At 50.0% G+C, this 16,331-nt stretch overlaps 3 protein-coding genes across 3 annotated transcripts; 1 reads left to right on the top strand and 2 right to left on the bottom strand.

Moving 5' to 3' along the window:
* Positions 1–2,835: 2,835 nt before the first annotated feature.
* On the bottom strand, positions 2,836–4,666 carry F5B22DRAFT_221977 (WD40 repeat-like protein). The gene is made up of 2 exons (XM_047969753.1): positions 4,295–4,666; positions 2,836–4,236 (listed from the first exon to the last, which is right to left on the bottom strand). The coding sequence occupies exons 1-2, from the start codon at positions 4,552–4,554 to the stop codon at positions 2,865–2,867; spliced, it is 1,632 nt and encodes a 543-aa protein (XP_047830145.1). The 5' UTR covers positions 4,555–4,666; the 3' UTR covers positions 2,836–2,864.
* Positions 4,667–4,904: 238 nt separating this feature from the next.
* On the top strand, positions 4,905–10,028 carry F5B22DRAFT_636912 (P-loop containing nucleoside triphosphate hydrolase protein; the record flags this gene model as incomplete). Its single annotated transcript, XM_047977359.1, has 10 exons — positions 4,905–5,011; positions 5,099–6,075; positions 6,106–6,203; positions 6,237–6,347; positions 6,381–6,478; positions 6,539–7,856; positions 8,081–8,201; positions 8,798–9,221; positions 9,278–9,660; positions 9,739–10,028. 10 exons carry the CDS (start codon positions 4,905–4,907, stop codon positions 10,026–10,028), a joined length of 3,927 nt encoding a protein of 1,308 aa, XP_047830144.1.
* Positions 10,029–11,265: 1,237 nt separating this feature from the next.
* On the bottom strand, positions 11,266–12,854 carry F5B22DRAFT_636911 (uncharacterized protein; the record flags this gene model as incomplete). The annotated part of the gene is made up of 2 exons (XM_047977358.1): positions 11,266–12,579; positions 12,741–12,854. 2 exons carry the CDS (start codon positions 12,852–12,854, stop codon positions 11,266–11,268), a joined length of 1,428 nt encoding a protein of 475 aa, XP_047830143.1.
* Between the last annotated feature and the right edge of the window lie 3,477 nt (positions 12,855–16,331).

The raw sequence follows: 16,331 nt of genomic DNA, 5'->3' as shown, positions 1-16,331 counted from the left end.
GTGCGCGTCCGCGTGTGGGGCAAGCAAAGACAAGGGGTAAGGAAAGAGACCGACGGGATTCACGATCAGTGGCCCACGCGTGCTATGGGCGTTTCCGACACCTACCCTCGCTACCGTATCTACATCCATGAGCTTGCAGTGTTCTACCACCTAATGTAGGTACAGCGAGCGCACATGGTTCAAGACTTTAGGGCTCGGGGTTCTGTCAGGGCACGAAGAAATCTGACTCAAGACTGGCCACCTGGCCGGCAAATCAGTCGTGGCATCTGGATCCAGTGCGCACACTATGACCTTCTTTTTGCCAGTCTGTGCCAGCGAACACCGACAGGGAGGGTGGCGAGGGAAACAAATTTCAGGAGGGGGGGCATAGCGTCAATGGCTGATGGATGATAGGCGGGCAGGGCGAGGCCCTTGTGCGTGACTAGATACTTGAGTCCCCTGCCTATTTTAGTCGGACCGGGGTTTAAGAGGAGGATGGGCGAGGATGGATAGGATTGGACAGGGGAGGACAAATGGACAAACGACTCGGCCAAATCAGGTCAAATGGACCAACTTCCGGATCTGTTGAATGTCGACTACTACGTACCTACTCGCTACCTACCCGAACAGAACGCCTTGAAATTCCCATCCTCTTTTTCTGCTCTTTGTTGAGCGCTCGTTCCACATACTTACACGTACATCACATCTAACCATCTCATGACTCTGTTATTTTCTTTGAACATTTGAGGGAACCGAAACGCTTTTGTCCCTCGGCACAGCCGTTCTCAAGTAGTTACGGGAGACTCACTCTATCGTACCAGTAAGTACGTTGAAGATACCTAAGTGTCCCCGTGCCCAGACCCTATCTACCTACCTACTCGCCTACCTACACCAAAAGTAGCGGTTCCATAGCGCTGCTAGTTCAATGCGAGTGATCCTATCTCTGTCCTGCCCTACCGTTCAGGTACCTACATGTACTATGTGACTCTGCAGGTGATGAACAGATGAGTGTAGGTTCTACAACATCTGCCTACGGTACCTACATAAGGTAGGTAGCCAGCATCGCCTTATTACTGTACGTGGCTCACTAGGAACGCTCCACGCTATGCCACCTCTCTGCAACGCAAACAAGACAATGCAGGCAGCCAGTTATGATGTGATGGAGGGTCCGACTCCTGTAGGTAATACCTTGGCTTCTGAATTGTATACCAAGTGTGCATAAGTATATGCTCCTAAGGGCAGTAAGCGTTAAAGTAAGCAATGCTAGGCATCTGGCGGCGTCCTTCACTTCAAGTTGTAGGTATTGTAAGTATACTTACGCTGATCGGTTATAGGTAGTAGATAACTCCACAGCATTGGTAATGTTTAGTGTAAAACCAAGCAGAGCCAAGCACCAATACATATAGTAAGTAATAAAGATCTAGATTGGTACATAGTAGTCGAGAAACTAATTATGCAAAGATACTCGCATTATACTTATATATATATATATATATTTATGTACATATATTTACCAATACCATAGATACATACTTACTATGATGTAGGCATTTCTCCCTCCTCTTCCTGAATAGCATCTGGTGAACCAACATTCCTTACCTACCTGGACATAAGTACTGTAGTATCTGGGTACATATGTAAGTACCTAAACCAGATCAGTACAAAGGCCACGCGCCACATGGAGCACGTTTGTTGTAGCGTGAAACAGACGAGGGTGTCTAGAGACAACGAGGTAAGTCGAAGGAAGAACATTGATTGGGCAGGTGTGTTTTCACACCTTCACACATTGATTGGCTGCTGACATGTCGAGTGTTTCAAGTTCACCTGGCCGTTCCTGCTCCTGCTCTCTCCGTCGCCTCTCCGTCGCCACCCGTTCGCCGCTAACGATAGCGTACTACATGCAGTTGTAATCTATTCTCCTGGGGTCGTACTGTAGTATGTAGTACATGTACTTCCAACGGTAATACCCTAAAAGACACCGAAAAAAAACCCCACCCATTTGTCTTTGGTTGATGCATTTAGTGATGGCTTGCCCGCTCTTCACAGCTCAGCTGTTAAGTCACTCTTGCGCGAGCGAATACCAATACGGTACTATGTATAATCACACCGTCAAACTCAAGTTGTCGCGCTCGGCCTCAGAAAGCGTAACGTTGTACCGAATATGTTGGTTGAAAGCGGTTGGCTGTGGCGGATGAGACGGCCTCGGTCAAGACCGCAACTAATATTAGACAGCATTTGCCTCACTTTGTAACCAACCACCTAGGAATAAACATAACCGAACGCTATGTTTTTGGTCTCGTGCTATATTCCTTCTCCCTTCCTACAGCCACCAACTGCATATTTTATACTAGCGAATGATCCATCATGATATCAATATTTCTACAGTGATCAGTTTACAGTACACTAACAATCCATCACCCAGCGTAGCGTCCCTGCGCCTGCCCCAGCTTGACCCAGCTTGACCCAGCCAGCGCATGACGTTTCATAACCAGCTTCCATAATCTTCAGTTCTGTTGTCAGGTTGACAGGGACGAATTCCCCAGGTTATATTTTTAACATTTTTGATGAGCTCTATGCGACAACCTTGTTGCTACCCAGACCCGGTTATACAGCACTTCAAAACATGCGCACATCAAGTTCTTGTCTTTCCTACAGTACATGCCAAGGCAACAACAATGGGCCACGGAAGATGATCATCAACCCATTGATAGATCCATATCATTTCATCCAAAGACTTCCCCCTTTCTGTGTTCGGGTTTCATGCGTGCGCAGTTGTTCGACTTCAAAGAGCTTGGTCGGTACTCGGGGTTGGTTACGCATGGGTTGATGTGCGTCGATCGAGCAGCTTGTTTTCAGCCTCAACGCTTTACCCGGTCAGAGCTTACTTAGTCTTCATCCATGGAATCGTCGCTCTCTTCGTCGTCGTCATCGTCATCCCCACTTTGATCATCCTCTGAGCTTTCATTGTCTTCTACACCAACTAGTCGCTCCTCTACATTTTCTGTTGACTTATCTGCCAATTTGTGAGCAAATGCTTTCCGGACAGCTGCATTGGTGCTCGTATCCCAGACATGCATAGTGCCCTTGCTACCAGCCACAGCGAGACGGAAAGCTACTTCAGCATCGGGGGCGAAATTGGTAGAGAAGATCCTTCCAACATCCAGGTTACGCGACACAACCATGGCAGGCCCTGAGGGCTGTATGTTCCAAAGCTTGACGGTCTTGTCAGTCGAACCTGTGGCCATGAAACCAGGCACATGAGCGTTGATGTCGAAGGAAGACAGCGATTCATCGTGTGCCTGGAGTGTCCACATTGGTTTGCTAGCTGACGGACTGGATGGGATGTTGCGGATATCGAAGTAATGTATTATACCGTTTTCCGTTGAAACGTAGAAGAAATTAGGATCATGAGGATCCCACTTGATGTTTTCGACATCACTCTCGACGCCCCACCGCGGAGTCTTTGCATCAGGAGCTCGCATATCTGCTGCAACGATGGTTCGGTCGTAGCTCCCACTTAACAACACCGTCGACTCAACCGCATGCCATGCTAACGAGCATACCTTATCGGTATGGTAGGTGTATGACTTGGCACACTTCGCCGTATTTAGGTCCCAAAGTTTGACCGTTTTATCAGCTGAAGCAGAGGCCAGTAAGTTCCTATGTTTCCGGTTGTGAGCTAGTGACAGAACCGCATCGACATGGTATTCATCATTGGCCTTCTTTGACTTTTTCTTCTTCTTCTTTTTCTCTTGTTCCTGCGGATTGCTCCCTTGACCAAGAATGGCGTTAGGATACAGGCCATCCACAGTATCTAGATCCCACACCTCGATATCAGGATCCATAGTACCTATCGCGACAAAGTTGGCCGTCGCATCCTTATCCACTCCCGGCTTTGACACTGCAACATCCAGCCATTCGAGACAAAGTGGTATGGCGGGTAGCATTATGTCATGGTGCACATAGAGGTTGTCGGCCTCGTCTTCATAAACGTAGACCTCAAGGTGCGCCAGCTCATCCTCAACCTTAGCTGCAAGCAGCATGTTATCAGTTGCTAGGATCTGTAGCTCTTCACGATCTTCTTGCTCGTCTTGTTCATCGGGTATCGTAATATAAGGATCCTCCTTGTTTGATTCATAATAGGCTAGAGATTTTATGTTGCCAAACATGTCCATGCGTTGGCCATGGACATCATCGTCTTCGTCGTCGTAATTTTCGAGGTCGTATTCTTTGAGATCCTCGTCATTGATATCGATGCTACGGGCAAATTAGTACATGTAATCGAGGAGAGCGAATGCTCGGTTAGGGCGCATACACTTCTGACTTCCTGGCCTGGCTCGGAGTGGCAGCATCTTTCTTGTCGACATCAGACTCGCCGTCTGCTGATGTGCCATCTTCATCATCCCCTCTGCCTGCTTTTGCTTCCTCCAAGTCCTCATTGGCGTCATCTAGCTTCAATTTAGCTAGCTCTGCTATGCGCTCGAACTCGGCATCATCGAAATTGCATTTCGAAGGGAAAGGCGCTGCAAAGCCTCGTGGTACCCAGGCCGATGTCGTTATCATGGATTCCGCCATAGCGTCGGAATTATGTCGTCGCCTGTCGTAGGAATTCAGGCAGCTATTACTAGCCGACAGAGGTACAAGCTGTCGAAGCTTTAATGAAAATGCCTTATTTTTCGATTTAGAGTTGCAAAATTTAGCGGGGCTTTAGTTATCGATTACTATCCATTCTCCGCCCGCCAGATACCCTGTTACATGTACTAGGAGCGCCAAATAAGCTCTACCCGGCTCTTACTTACATGTACATTAATCATGCTAATAATGTTTACCGACCACCTCTATATCCTAATATATCAACAATCGGGAAGGGAATCGTCAATCAACAGCATTCATTCGCATTCAAGCTGTACTTTCCTTTCGTGAAAATGGATCGTGAAAATGGCAACTTCAGTCCCAAGCGACGCAAATTAGACTTCAACCCCTTACGCTCAGACGATCGATATTCATCCCTCCCTACCCGAAGCAATAACGCGTCTCGCTCACATAGCCGAGCTCTCAATGCTACCAACTCGCGCGCTAGCACGCCACGCGGCCAACAGAGCTATGCGAATACTCCCAGGCAAACCGAATTCGATGGGCCGGAACCGTTGGTCAGTCAAGAAGATCAGCTTGCCCTAGATCGTGACTGGTACGGTGGCGATGAGACGGGCGGGCACATCTTCGGCGATGATTCGCACAATCCATTCGGCTCGTATGATACATCATGGGTTGAGCAACAGCAGCGAGAAGCGCAGATGATTGAGAGGAAGGCAGGCAAACAGATGAATGCGCGTCAATTACAGAGGCAGAAAGACAACGATGCGTGGGAGACGAATCGTATGCTTACCTCTGGTGTTGCTCAACGGCGCGGACTAGGAGATGACTTTGACGATGACAACGAAGGTACACGTGTTCATTTGTTGGTACACGATTTAAAACCTCCGTTTCTCGACGGCCGCACTGTCTTTACGAAACAGCTGGAGCCCGTACCCGCCGTTCGGGATTATCAGAGTGACATGGCCGTTTTCAGCCGGAAAGGCAGTCGTGTTGTGAAGGAGCGAAGGCAGCAAAGGGAGCGCCAAAAGCAAGCGCAAGATGCGACAAACATGGCTGGAACCACGCTAGGAAATCTAATGGGCGTAAAAGAAGATGAGGGCGATAGTGCTTTACCTATTGCTACAGAGGATGATCAAGCCAAGAATAGCAACAGCAAATTCAGCGAAGTCATGAAGAAGAATGACGGCGCCAGCAACTTCAGTCAGAGCAAAACCTTAAAAGAACAGCGGGAATTCCTACCTGCGTTTGCCGTGCGCGAAGACTTATTGAGGGTTATAAGGGATAACCAGGTAGTCATAGTGGTGGGTGAAACAGGTTCTGGAAAGACTACCCAACTTACCCAGTTTTTATATGAAGACGGCTATGGGAAGCAAGGAATGATAGGGTGCACACAACCTCGTCGCGTCGCAGCAATGAGCGTTGCCAAACGAGTAGCAGAAGAGATGGAAGTGAAGTTGGGGAGCACAGTTGGGTATGCCATCCGATTCGAAGACTGTACAAGTAAGGACACTGTTATCAAATATATGACAGACGGCGTTTTACTTCGAGAGTCTCTGAATGAGAGAGATTTGGACAGATATTCATGTGTCATCATGGATGAAGCTCACGAACGTGCCCTGAATACAGATGTGCTTCTCGGTCTATTCAACAAAATTCTGCAGCGGCGGAGAGATCTCAAACTTATTGTTACATCAGCTACGATGAACTCAAAAAGGTTTTCTGATTTCTTTGGGGGCGCACCCGAATTCACAATACCCGGAAGGACCTTTCCCGTCGACATTATGTTTCACCGGTCACCAGTGGAGGACTATGTTGACCAGGCAGTTCAGCAAGTTCTATCGATTCATGTATCTATGGGCCCTGGAGATATTCTTGTGTTCATGACCGGACAAGAAGACATCGAGTGTACTTGCGAGCTAGTGCGCGAGCGTTTGGATGCCCTCAATGATCCACCTGAGCTTAGCATTCTACCTATTTACAGTCAAATGCCAGCAGACCTGCAAGCCAAAATCTTTGACAGGGCGCCGCCAGGTGTACGGAAGTGCATAGTGGCAACCAATATTGCTGAAACAAGCTTGACCGTTGATGGTATTATGTATGTTGTCGACGCGGGCTTTTCGAAACTGAAAGTTTACAATCCTCGGATGGGAATGGATACCCTACAGATCACGCCTATATCGCAAGCTAATGCCGGACAGCGAGCTGGCCGAGCGGGTAGAACAGGCCCGGGAAGAGCATTTCGCCTCTTCACCGAGAAGGCATTCAAAGACGAACTATATATCCAAACAATTCCCGAAATCCAACGAACCAACCTTAGCAATACCGTTTTGCTTCTCAAGTCGCTGGGAGTTCGTGATCTTCTCGATTTTGATTTCATGGATCCGCCACCGCAGGACACGATCACCACATCCATGTTCGACCTGTGGGCTTTGGGGGCCTTAGATAACCTTGGGGAACTGACAGACTTAGGTGCCAAGATGAACGCTTTTCCCATGGATCCATCGTTGGCAAAACTCCTAATCATGTCGGAACAATATGGGTGCAGCGAAGAGATGCTGACCATCGTCTCGATGTTGTCCGTCCCGAACGTGTTCTATCGGCCAAAAGAACGCCAGGAGGAGTCAGATGCTGCGCGGGAAAAGTTCTTCGTTCCCGAATCTGATCACCTTACCTATCTACATGTCTACTCTCAATGGAAGTCCAACGGCCATTCGGATGGATGGTGTACTCGTCATTTCCTGCACCCAAAATCCCTACGCAGGGCGAAAGAAATCCGCGATCAGCTACTCGACATCATGAAGATGCAGAAAATGGAGATGGTCAGCTGTGGTACGGATTGGGATATCATTCGCAAATGCATATGTTCAGGTTATTATCACCAAGCCGCCAAGGTCAAAGGTATCGGCGAGTATATCAACTTGCGAACTTCGGTCACGGTCCAACTTCACCCTACCAGTGCACTCTACGGCCTCGGGTTTCTCCCTGATTACGTAGTATATCATGAGCTGATTCTCACGTCAAAAGAGTATATGTCAACAGTGACCTCGGTCGATCCACACTGGCTCGCCGAGCTCGGTGGCGTATTCTACTCGGTGAAAGAAAAGGGGTACTCTGCCCGAGAGAAACGTGTCACGGAGACCGAGTTCAACCGGAAAATAGAGATCGAGACGAAAATGGCAGAGGATAAAAGGCGGCAAGAAGAGCAACAGAAAATGGAGCAGGAAAGATCGGTCAAGAAGCCCGCAGCAGAGAAGGCGAAGAAGATCATCACGTCTGGGGCGGTCAAGAAGCCTGTCCTAAAGAGAAAAGGGAGAGGTTTCTAGGCTAGGTTGTTGAGTTGTACATAGGTTCATTTGTTAACCGGAATATGAATGCAGCTCCAATCTACCCGCCATTTCCCTCGCCAAGTCCCACGTCTAAGATCAGGTAGGCAGTAAACCCTTCATCAGCGGCGTACCTCGAACTCCGTCTCCCCCTCTATCAAGTCGCGAGGTTCCTTGTCCAGCTTAACGACCTGGGCGTAGCGCGGTCCCCGGTCAATTGCTTTGAGAAACTGCTTGATGGCGTCGGGACTGCCCTGTGCCTCGCCCTCAACCTTGATTATAGGATTAGCCAGGTACACGGTGGTTAGAACGGCTAAATACCTAACTTGCCTTTTCATTATCAGTGTTAGTACACCAGCCCGTTAGACTCAGCTTCGTGGCCTCCTTTTGCGTAAAGCTGCGGAAGTTGACGCCTAGCTTGACGTCAGTTTCAACGGTCGTGAATAAGTGAGGGCATGGGGCGGATGGACCTTGGACTCGGCCATGCACTAGGAAATGGATCTGGATTATCTCTTAGTTGTGACTGTCATTGCGAGCAAGCCGCTACTTACCCTCTGCGACATTTTGATCAGTTTTCCTATGCGAATACTTGGATCCGGTAATGTTGATAGAGCCTCATAATGATTGAGCTTGTTATTAAGCTTTTGCCGATGGGCCTAGCAGTGTGCAGGTTGCCCTCTAGAGGCCGTCCCACGGCAGTGGCATGCAGCGGGCCCTTGCGGTGGGTTTTTAGTGCACGTACGCGCTAATCCAGGCTACCTAATCACCTAAGGCATCTTAAGTACCTACCCTCGTCTTCTAGCTTGCCCTTGCGTAAATAGTATTTCATTGTCGCTCTCAATATAATGCCACCTCAAATACATAAACAAACATAATGAATTCTACATCACCGAATGCAGAGTCGCCGCAACCAGTATTATTTCGTGGGAAGAAACGCAAGACTTATCGACAACGGCATGGCACCGAAGACGAAGATGGAGCAACAGCTAACCCCATAGATCCCGTCATTGATGCGGTGAACGCCAGTACCACCCGAGCCTCAACCCCCGATCCCATTACGGCATCCACAGATAAAGAACGAGATGAGGCGCTCTCAATACGCGAGGCACTCCGCCTTCGCAATGCGCGGAAGTCGAGATTACGCGGCGTCGCCTTTGGCGTAGAAGACAACGCACAACCAGGGGGTCCGGCCAGCGGAGACGACGAGTTAAACCAGATGATACGCGAGGAAGAGAAGAAGGCCATGGACCAAACCATAGTGGCAGCGAACAAGCGCTTTGCGCCTCAGACAGGTCTTTCTGGGGAGATAATCAACAAGCACATGTGAGTTTTGCCCCTCAACACCACTACCCACTCTCGTGCAATGCTGATGGAGCAAGGGAGGAATACATAGAGGCCGAACTGGCTAAGAGACATTACATGGCCATGGGCCCTCAAGTGTCAAGTTCATCCAATCAGCCAAGCGGAAGCGCAGCGCAGACCGAATCGACGGCCGACAAAGGCGAGGAAAAACACACCGCTTTGACGGGCAAGCTATTCGAGGTAGATCTCGGCGACGAGGTCCGCAGCCGCAACGAAGCCATGACGGATCGTGCCAGGCGAAAGCTACAAGGTCTAGCCGTCGAGGACGATGAAAACGGCGAGCGGCGGAAGAAAGTCCGGCTTGGGAGAGACGGCAAGCCCTGGCGCCCGAAGAACAGGCGAAACAGCGACGACGTCAAGAGAGACCAGCTTGTAGAAGAGATCTTACGAGAAAACAGACGTACGTCATTTGCCCCTTTTACTTCCCACACCTGATCAATTACCCATTGAGTGTAATTCCACCTAACATTGTAACTAGTGGATGTATATGAGGCTCCTACGCCTCCGTCGGGAGGAGGAGTCAATCCCGGCGAAGAAGACGACGTCGCCGCCGACGATAGGATAGCCGAGGAGTTCCGCCGTGAATTCCTCGACGCCATGGCCGAGCGGCAGCGGCGAAAGAAGCCTGTCGGCCCGCCGACCAAGCCAGGCGCCAAGAAGGATGAAGAAGTCCTCAAGGGGCCGAAGCTCGGCGGCAGTCGCAACACGCGGGCCGCCATGAGGGACTTGCTTCTCAAGAAGGAGAAGGAGAAGGAAGGGAAGAGATAAGGACTAGGATCCCTGGCTGATGGAATTCTACCATCTGCCTACCTCTATATATCGTCACTTGCATGACACTTTCGGAAAGGGAACTATGATATGTCCATTCAAGGGCAAAGCCACGGTTGGCATACGGTCCGAGTGCTTTGAATAATAGCATATGCGTCTGTCGACGTACAAACTCATACTCTAGTACTTTCTATACAGCCGGGATCCTGTTATTCAATTGTTTGGTTTTCTAGAGTCTCTTGCAAACCGCAATTGTGAAACGACATATTCGCTACCGAACCTCTGAAAAGGAGCAAACTCAACTACTTCTAGGAGGCGCGTTTTTTACCATGTCATCTTTCCCATACTTCAATGGAGGCAGTATGTTATTTAATGTATAGGTAATCAATCAGTCACGAGTACCACAATCCCAAGTCCATCCAACGTTGCTACCGTCAAGTGGTGACAAACGGAGATTTAGAACATCGTCACATTGTACGTTTATATATGTGCGTAGATGTAGTAACCAGCAATGATTCCCTTCGCCGTCCCGGCAAGCGAGGGGGCCATTGTCCCAAGAATAGCCCCAGTGGCACTTTGCCCCGTAAAGATGAGAATGCGCCTTCCCGAACTCCTATAGACCACCTGCTATATAAACGCGAACTGTCTAGCCAGCGTTGGCGATATGATAAGGCTTCGTATGATTGAAAAGCGTAATTTAGCCAATGCAAATACGTCAGTAATCTCAACATTTCGAGAAGAAGTGGTGGCCTATAAATGTGTAATCCTTCCGGACCCCAGCTGGAGCCCTTACCAACCATGTCAGTAAAATACGTATAGGCGCTGATCAACGAGGGCGTGCCCTGAAAGACGAGAATCGGTATGAGCATAGCCACAATGTTAATCACTAAAACTCGACGTCGTGTCGTGCGAGGCTGCCTTTTGTCCCTTGGGTCGACTTCTATTATGATAGATCCACATTACCCTCTTAGCAGACAAATACCAGAAACGAATTGTTGACTGTAGTTCGGCGAGAGTGTATGATTTGACTCTTGCAAATCGATGTTTTTGCTGTCTCCAGCTAGGTGTTCGCTGTGTAAGTTAGAGAGCGGCTCGGCGTTTAAGATGGCCCAGCGCTTTGGAGCCCACCGGAAAAGCCGCATATGCAAGCATGCATTTTGTGCCAGCACTAGCAAGTAACTGCAGTATGCGCCCTAAAGCAGTATTGACTGACAGACTAGGCAGGGCGAAAGACCCTTCATCGGATGTCTAATTGAAAGGGCTTGTATCGCCCGCCGATTGTAGCACAGCGAGGACATTTCCTCCGAGTCCCTTGTTCTTCCATCAATATATTCACGCAATCTCGGCATAGTCCACATATGCATTCGGTACAAGCATATGACTCCCTCAATTTCGATGTCCGTTGACACGCCGCACAGTAAATGTGAACATCTTGAGACGAATAACTTGGCGAAGAATCCGATAGCCCGACAGTTCCCATGTGAAAGGCTTCTCCACTCCCGCCACTTTCCACCGACGGGAAAGGCTCGGGAATTTCTTGTGCAAACGGCGGCGGAGTTAGAGCTTGCTGCAGGGGAGATGCCTGGTAACCCTGAAAATGTTGATGAGGAAACGGTGGTAGAGAAGCTCTATGAATTGAGATGGGAGGAGATTGAGGCACCTGATATGTCAGACAAGAAGAGTAAGATCGTTTTTCGAGGCTTACTGGAGTTCTGTCCTCGTCAATGTCTTCAGTAGCCGAAGCTGCTGCATCAATCAAGTCTTCCCACCGCTTGCCGTAGTCCGCTGAGGGTTCGACTGAATGCGCTTTACGATCGGCCCCTCCAGGAGAAAGAAGGTCGTCGTTCTGAATCCGGCGAAGCCAATCGGCAGCGGTGCCTCGAGACTTTTGTTTCTTGTGGCCACGCTTAGTAACAGACTGTTTCCTCGGACGGTGAGCACCCAGAGTCCGTTGCAAAGGGGGCAGGGTTGAGGACCGCCCCGGTGGCGAGTTGGAGAGAATAGAGGGGAGTAACTCTCGCCGCCCTGGCCCTGCATTGATTGGAGGGAACGGCTCGCTGGTTGGCTCAGCACCATACTGTATGGGAGGCAGCTCAATTGTGCTGCGAGGGATCCTCCTCCCCTCTGTATCAGAATGCCATCCCTTTGGGAGTCCCGTCAGGTGAGCTACAGGTACGGCTTGGGAGGAAGAGAGACGTACAGTTTCCGAGTCCCATTCATTCTCAAACTTATGTTGGCCACCTAATTGAGCCAGCGCTGCGGCAGCACTTGCGGCCGGTAGCTGCGAACCGCCCACACGTTCATCAAGATGCCTCGGCGTTACGGGAGCACTTGACTCATCGCGGAAGAATGCATGGCGGTCGTGTTGATAAGCTTTGGCTGGGTCGACACTTGATTGAGGTGGGCCGGTGGAATTTGGAGCCTGTGGTCTATCCGAGGGCGGGGTATTGATCATGAGCAAGAAGCTCTCTTCCGTAGCTGGGAGCTTTGATATATAATGTTCGGGGTGCGCTCGTCGAATATGCTCCTGCATCGAACGATATCGTTTCTCCTGTTCATCGAAAACCGATGGCCAAATCAGCCCCTACGAACTTGTAACACATTGCTTACGAGCGCAGAGCTACCAAGCTAGCTAAAATACCTAGCTGTGTGTGCGTCGAAGGGGGGACATGAGAGAGAGAGACAGAGACAGAGAGGCCGGGAAAGACTCACGCCGATGCACCGCTTCCGACAACTCGAGCCATCCTGGTTGCGCAATGGGCAAACCACCTCATTGTTGGCATCGGCGATGGAGAATGAAGAAGTCAAGGAGGATCGAGGCGGCATCTTGAGCTGTTACTCAACCCCACCATGCACTGGCTGGTCGGGTTGGAAGCGGGGGGTTTTCTCGTGAGATTGATTGATACGCTGTTGTCGATAAGGCCCAAAGCGATAGCTGCGTCCGTATCTAATAAGGACCGACGGAGTCATTCAACTCGAAGCTTTCTGGATAGCTGACGCGAAGAGCTAGGTGCAAATCGTCGCAATGCTGCCGAGGTAGCTCCCGCGCTTCTTCCTGGCTGTCTAGGTGTTACATGGAATGTTTCGAGGATGCGTGGGCAGGAAGTTGGCAAGCAGATGTGTGTAGAGAGGTCGAGTGGTAGGGGAGGGAGTGACCGGGGACCTCAGGTAGCGGGGGTGGTCTGGGTAGGCAGGTCTTCTGGGGCTCATGGGGCTCCTGGGCCTGCTGGGGAGGGGAAGGTCTGGTCGGGAAGGTCTGGTCTGGCTGAAAGCAGCAATACCTGTTTGGGATTTGGGAGAGGTACTTTGCCATTTGGCGAGTCGTCACCACAGCGCAGTCAAAGGCGCACGGCACTACAACATCCGCCGTACCATGTGCCTTGCACTGCCCGTCCCTGTGGGCTCTTGGTCCGTATCTGTCCGTATAAAGAAGGGGGACAATGAGTGTTAGTAGCGTGTGGCCATGGGGTGTTCTGGCTGGGTCCAGGGGTGAAACAGCCGTGACGGAGGCAAAGCAAAAAGCTGAAGAGATCGGGCGGCCAGGCCGGACAGACAGCTTCAAAAGCTTTCAACCAAGGTCAATGGGCTGAGTGGCGACGGAATAAGCAATAAGCTTGATTGCGGTTGAAAAAGACACACACATACTGACATACCTATGTACGTACACACCAGGGCACGGCAGGGCACGGCATGCATACCTACATACCTACCTCGATACCTCCAGATACATACCTAGCTCGCCTAGGTAGATAGATGGTCTATTCAATCAACCCTTGCTTGCAGCGACGGCGGCGGCTAGGGGCACTACGGTACAGAGCTCCAACGATTCGAGCAAGACGAGAGTCTACATGTGCAAGGTTCCTTAGTTGTCCCGGCTCTTCATTGGCCACTTGCCGTCGCTTGGTGCGTAGCGGAACTACAATACCGAGTACGTAGCATGGCCAGCTTTCTTTCTGACTCGATCGAGGATCAGCCGGGACATCTCTTTGATGGTTGGTTGGTTGTTGCTTGTTCCGGTGGAGTGCGTTCAACTTGGAAGGGACCAAATACCTACTTGGGTAGTGGGGAAGTAGATAGTCGAGGTAGTGATATGTACAGTAGAAAGCAGGGACGGGGAAAGGCTTGTGATGGTTTGATTGACGAATAACAGCACACTGAGAGAGCCAGTCCTTTATGACCTGCTCTATTAGGTACTATCGATATACTTCGAGTTGGGCAGCATGATTCTCTCATTCTCTCTCTACCCAGCGACCCTGAACGGGGCCTATAAGTTATCTTGGGAGGTGCTGGTATCTCACCCCCATACCTAGTAGGTAGAGCTTCGGACCCGCCTATTTGGAATACCACCATACAGAATACCACAACAAAGCTTTCTTCAAGGGGAGCTCTGGATCAAAGGTGTCGTGTGACGACCGGCGCAGGGTAGAGCTCCTCAAAGGAGAGCCCTTGTCTCACGACACCAGACCCGACCTCTGCCCGACCCAGACGCACAAGCGGGATGCCGCTATCTCTCCATCGCTCCCCTTTGCTACTGTTATTATGTGCGATAAGGGCTGCATGACCTCACCGTGGTCTTCCACGGTCTGCCGTGGTGCTCGAGGTGCAGGGCAGAGCGTTGCTTGCAGAAGCTTCAAAAGGAGGGGTTCTTGAAGTGGGTAATGGGGATGCCGAAATCCTGGCACCATCGCTGCTCGTCCACCCCTAGCCCAGCCTGCGAGCTCTTGGAGTGGCTGGACTCATCGAAGCTCGAAGCCCCGCTCAATTCACATCCCTGTCGGTCACAAGAGCTTACATGTGCGAGCATGTGTACTCGGATGGGTGCTCTAATGGGTACCTCGCTCAGTACATGTACTGCCGGTAAATCGCTGTACTCTCCTCTCTGTCTCCTCCTACGCAGTAGGTAAGTACAGTCCTTCTCAGAAGGTCAATGAGTACGAACCAGCACTACATACTAGCAGACTTTGTCATCGTACTCTGATTGTAGTAAGTCGGGCTGTTCTCCGCTTACGTGACCTTGGCAGAGCCTCTTACTACGAGAGTAGTACGAAACAGCTCCTCTGCTACCTGTCAGCCCAGGGAGGAAAAAGCCAGGGGCAAAGCTTCTTAAGTATGTTCGTTTCTCATCGGCGCATAGTTTAGTATTGCGACGACGACCCTTTAGTACCTCCTTTCCATCATCTACCGGATTACCAACATTGGTAACGTGTGCGCGGGCCACGTGATTGGTCTCCAGGAACATCGCGAGTTCCCGGGCGTCGACATATCAATGGTAGAGTAGGTACCTACTCGCCTACCTGCCTGCACCTGATAAGCTCCACTGGCAGCCCGCAAACTTCCCTAAGCTGGGGTACCTAGGTATCTACTCTACTAGACAGCCCGATATTGCCTATCTTAGTATTCTCTACGGAGCTATTCTTTGCTCTCTGAATTGATGCTGAGACTACCTACCTAATGCAGCTATTCTCTTTGTTATCTAGGTGCACTCACATCTTTATCACAGGGTCTTCGGTACTGCACAGGTACGATGATTTGTGCCCCTCTTCAGCTCAGGTAGCTTACAAGTATGTACATACTTCGTAGGCAAGGTACGTAGGTAAGTTTAATCTCAAATTTTTCAGGGTCCAAAACCGAATTACGTCAAACTTCCAGATCTAGTAACTGTGGGGAAGAATTAGTGCCTACTGTAGCGTACACAGCAGAGAATACCAACCAGACCGACTAGGTACCTGCCTGCCTGGGTCCCCTCCCAGGTAAGTATGTACAGAGTATGTAGATCGATAAATTCCTAGGTACTTGTTGAACCTTTCCGTCTAAGATCTTGATATTAAGTAGAAGCTCCAGTGGTAAAGCACTTGCCCTATGGATCCTCACAAATCCGGACTATTATTCATGTGGCAATTCAAACCTCTACATGTGCTTACATTCTCTACCCCTTCTCCTTAGAATCGGTCCATAGTACCTGTGTATGCAGGTAAATATCAAGACCCCAGGTGTTCTGTAGTTAGGTTAAGGTGGATTAGCCAACGTACCAAGACGCTATCAGCAAGTCTAGGTATGTTTGATGAATTCGAGAGAGAAAAAAAGGACAGCACAACTAATCAGGTTGAAATGACCACCTCAGCCGTATGATGTAAATGGCTGGATATAGTCGTAAATCGGTCTAACGAAACCAAAGTGAGCACTTACCTACCGGTAGGTAGGTACCTAGTTAGTCATTTACCAACAGCCACTAAGCCACTAAGCCTCAAAATCTCTCTGTCTCAAGCAGAGACAAGTCTTCATCTCCGCAATTAACTGTTGCAA

Source organism: Xylaria bambusicola, assembly GCF_022495145.1.
Source record: "Xylaria bambusicola strain CBS 139988 unplaced genomic scaffold F5B22scaffold_25, whole genome shotgun sequence".
NCBI lineage: Eukaryota > Fungi > Ascomycota > Sordariomycetes > Xylariales > Xylariaceae > Xylaria > Xylaria bambusicola.
The sequence above is the reverse complement of the archived record's forward strand: the minus strand, read 5'-3'. Positions and strand labels throughout refer to the sequence as shown.

Excerpts from the sequence above, each read along its gene's own strand:
- F5B22DRAFT_221977 (XM_047969753.1), bottom strand. The coding sequence starts at position 4,554 with ATGGCGGAATCCATGATAACGACATCGGCCTGGGTACCACGAGGCTTT. Across the intron at positions 4,237-4,294 it reads CAGGCCAGGAAGTCAGAAGT|CATCGATATCAATGACGAGG; the intron begins GTATGCGCCCTA and ends ATTTGCCCGTAG.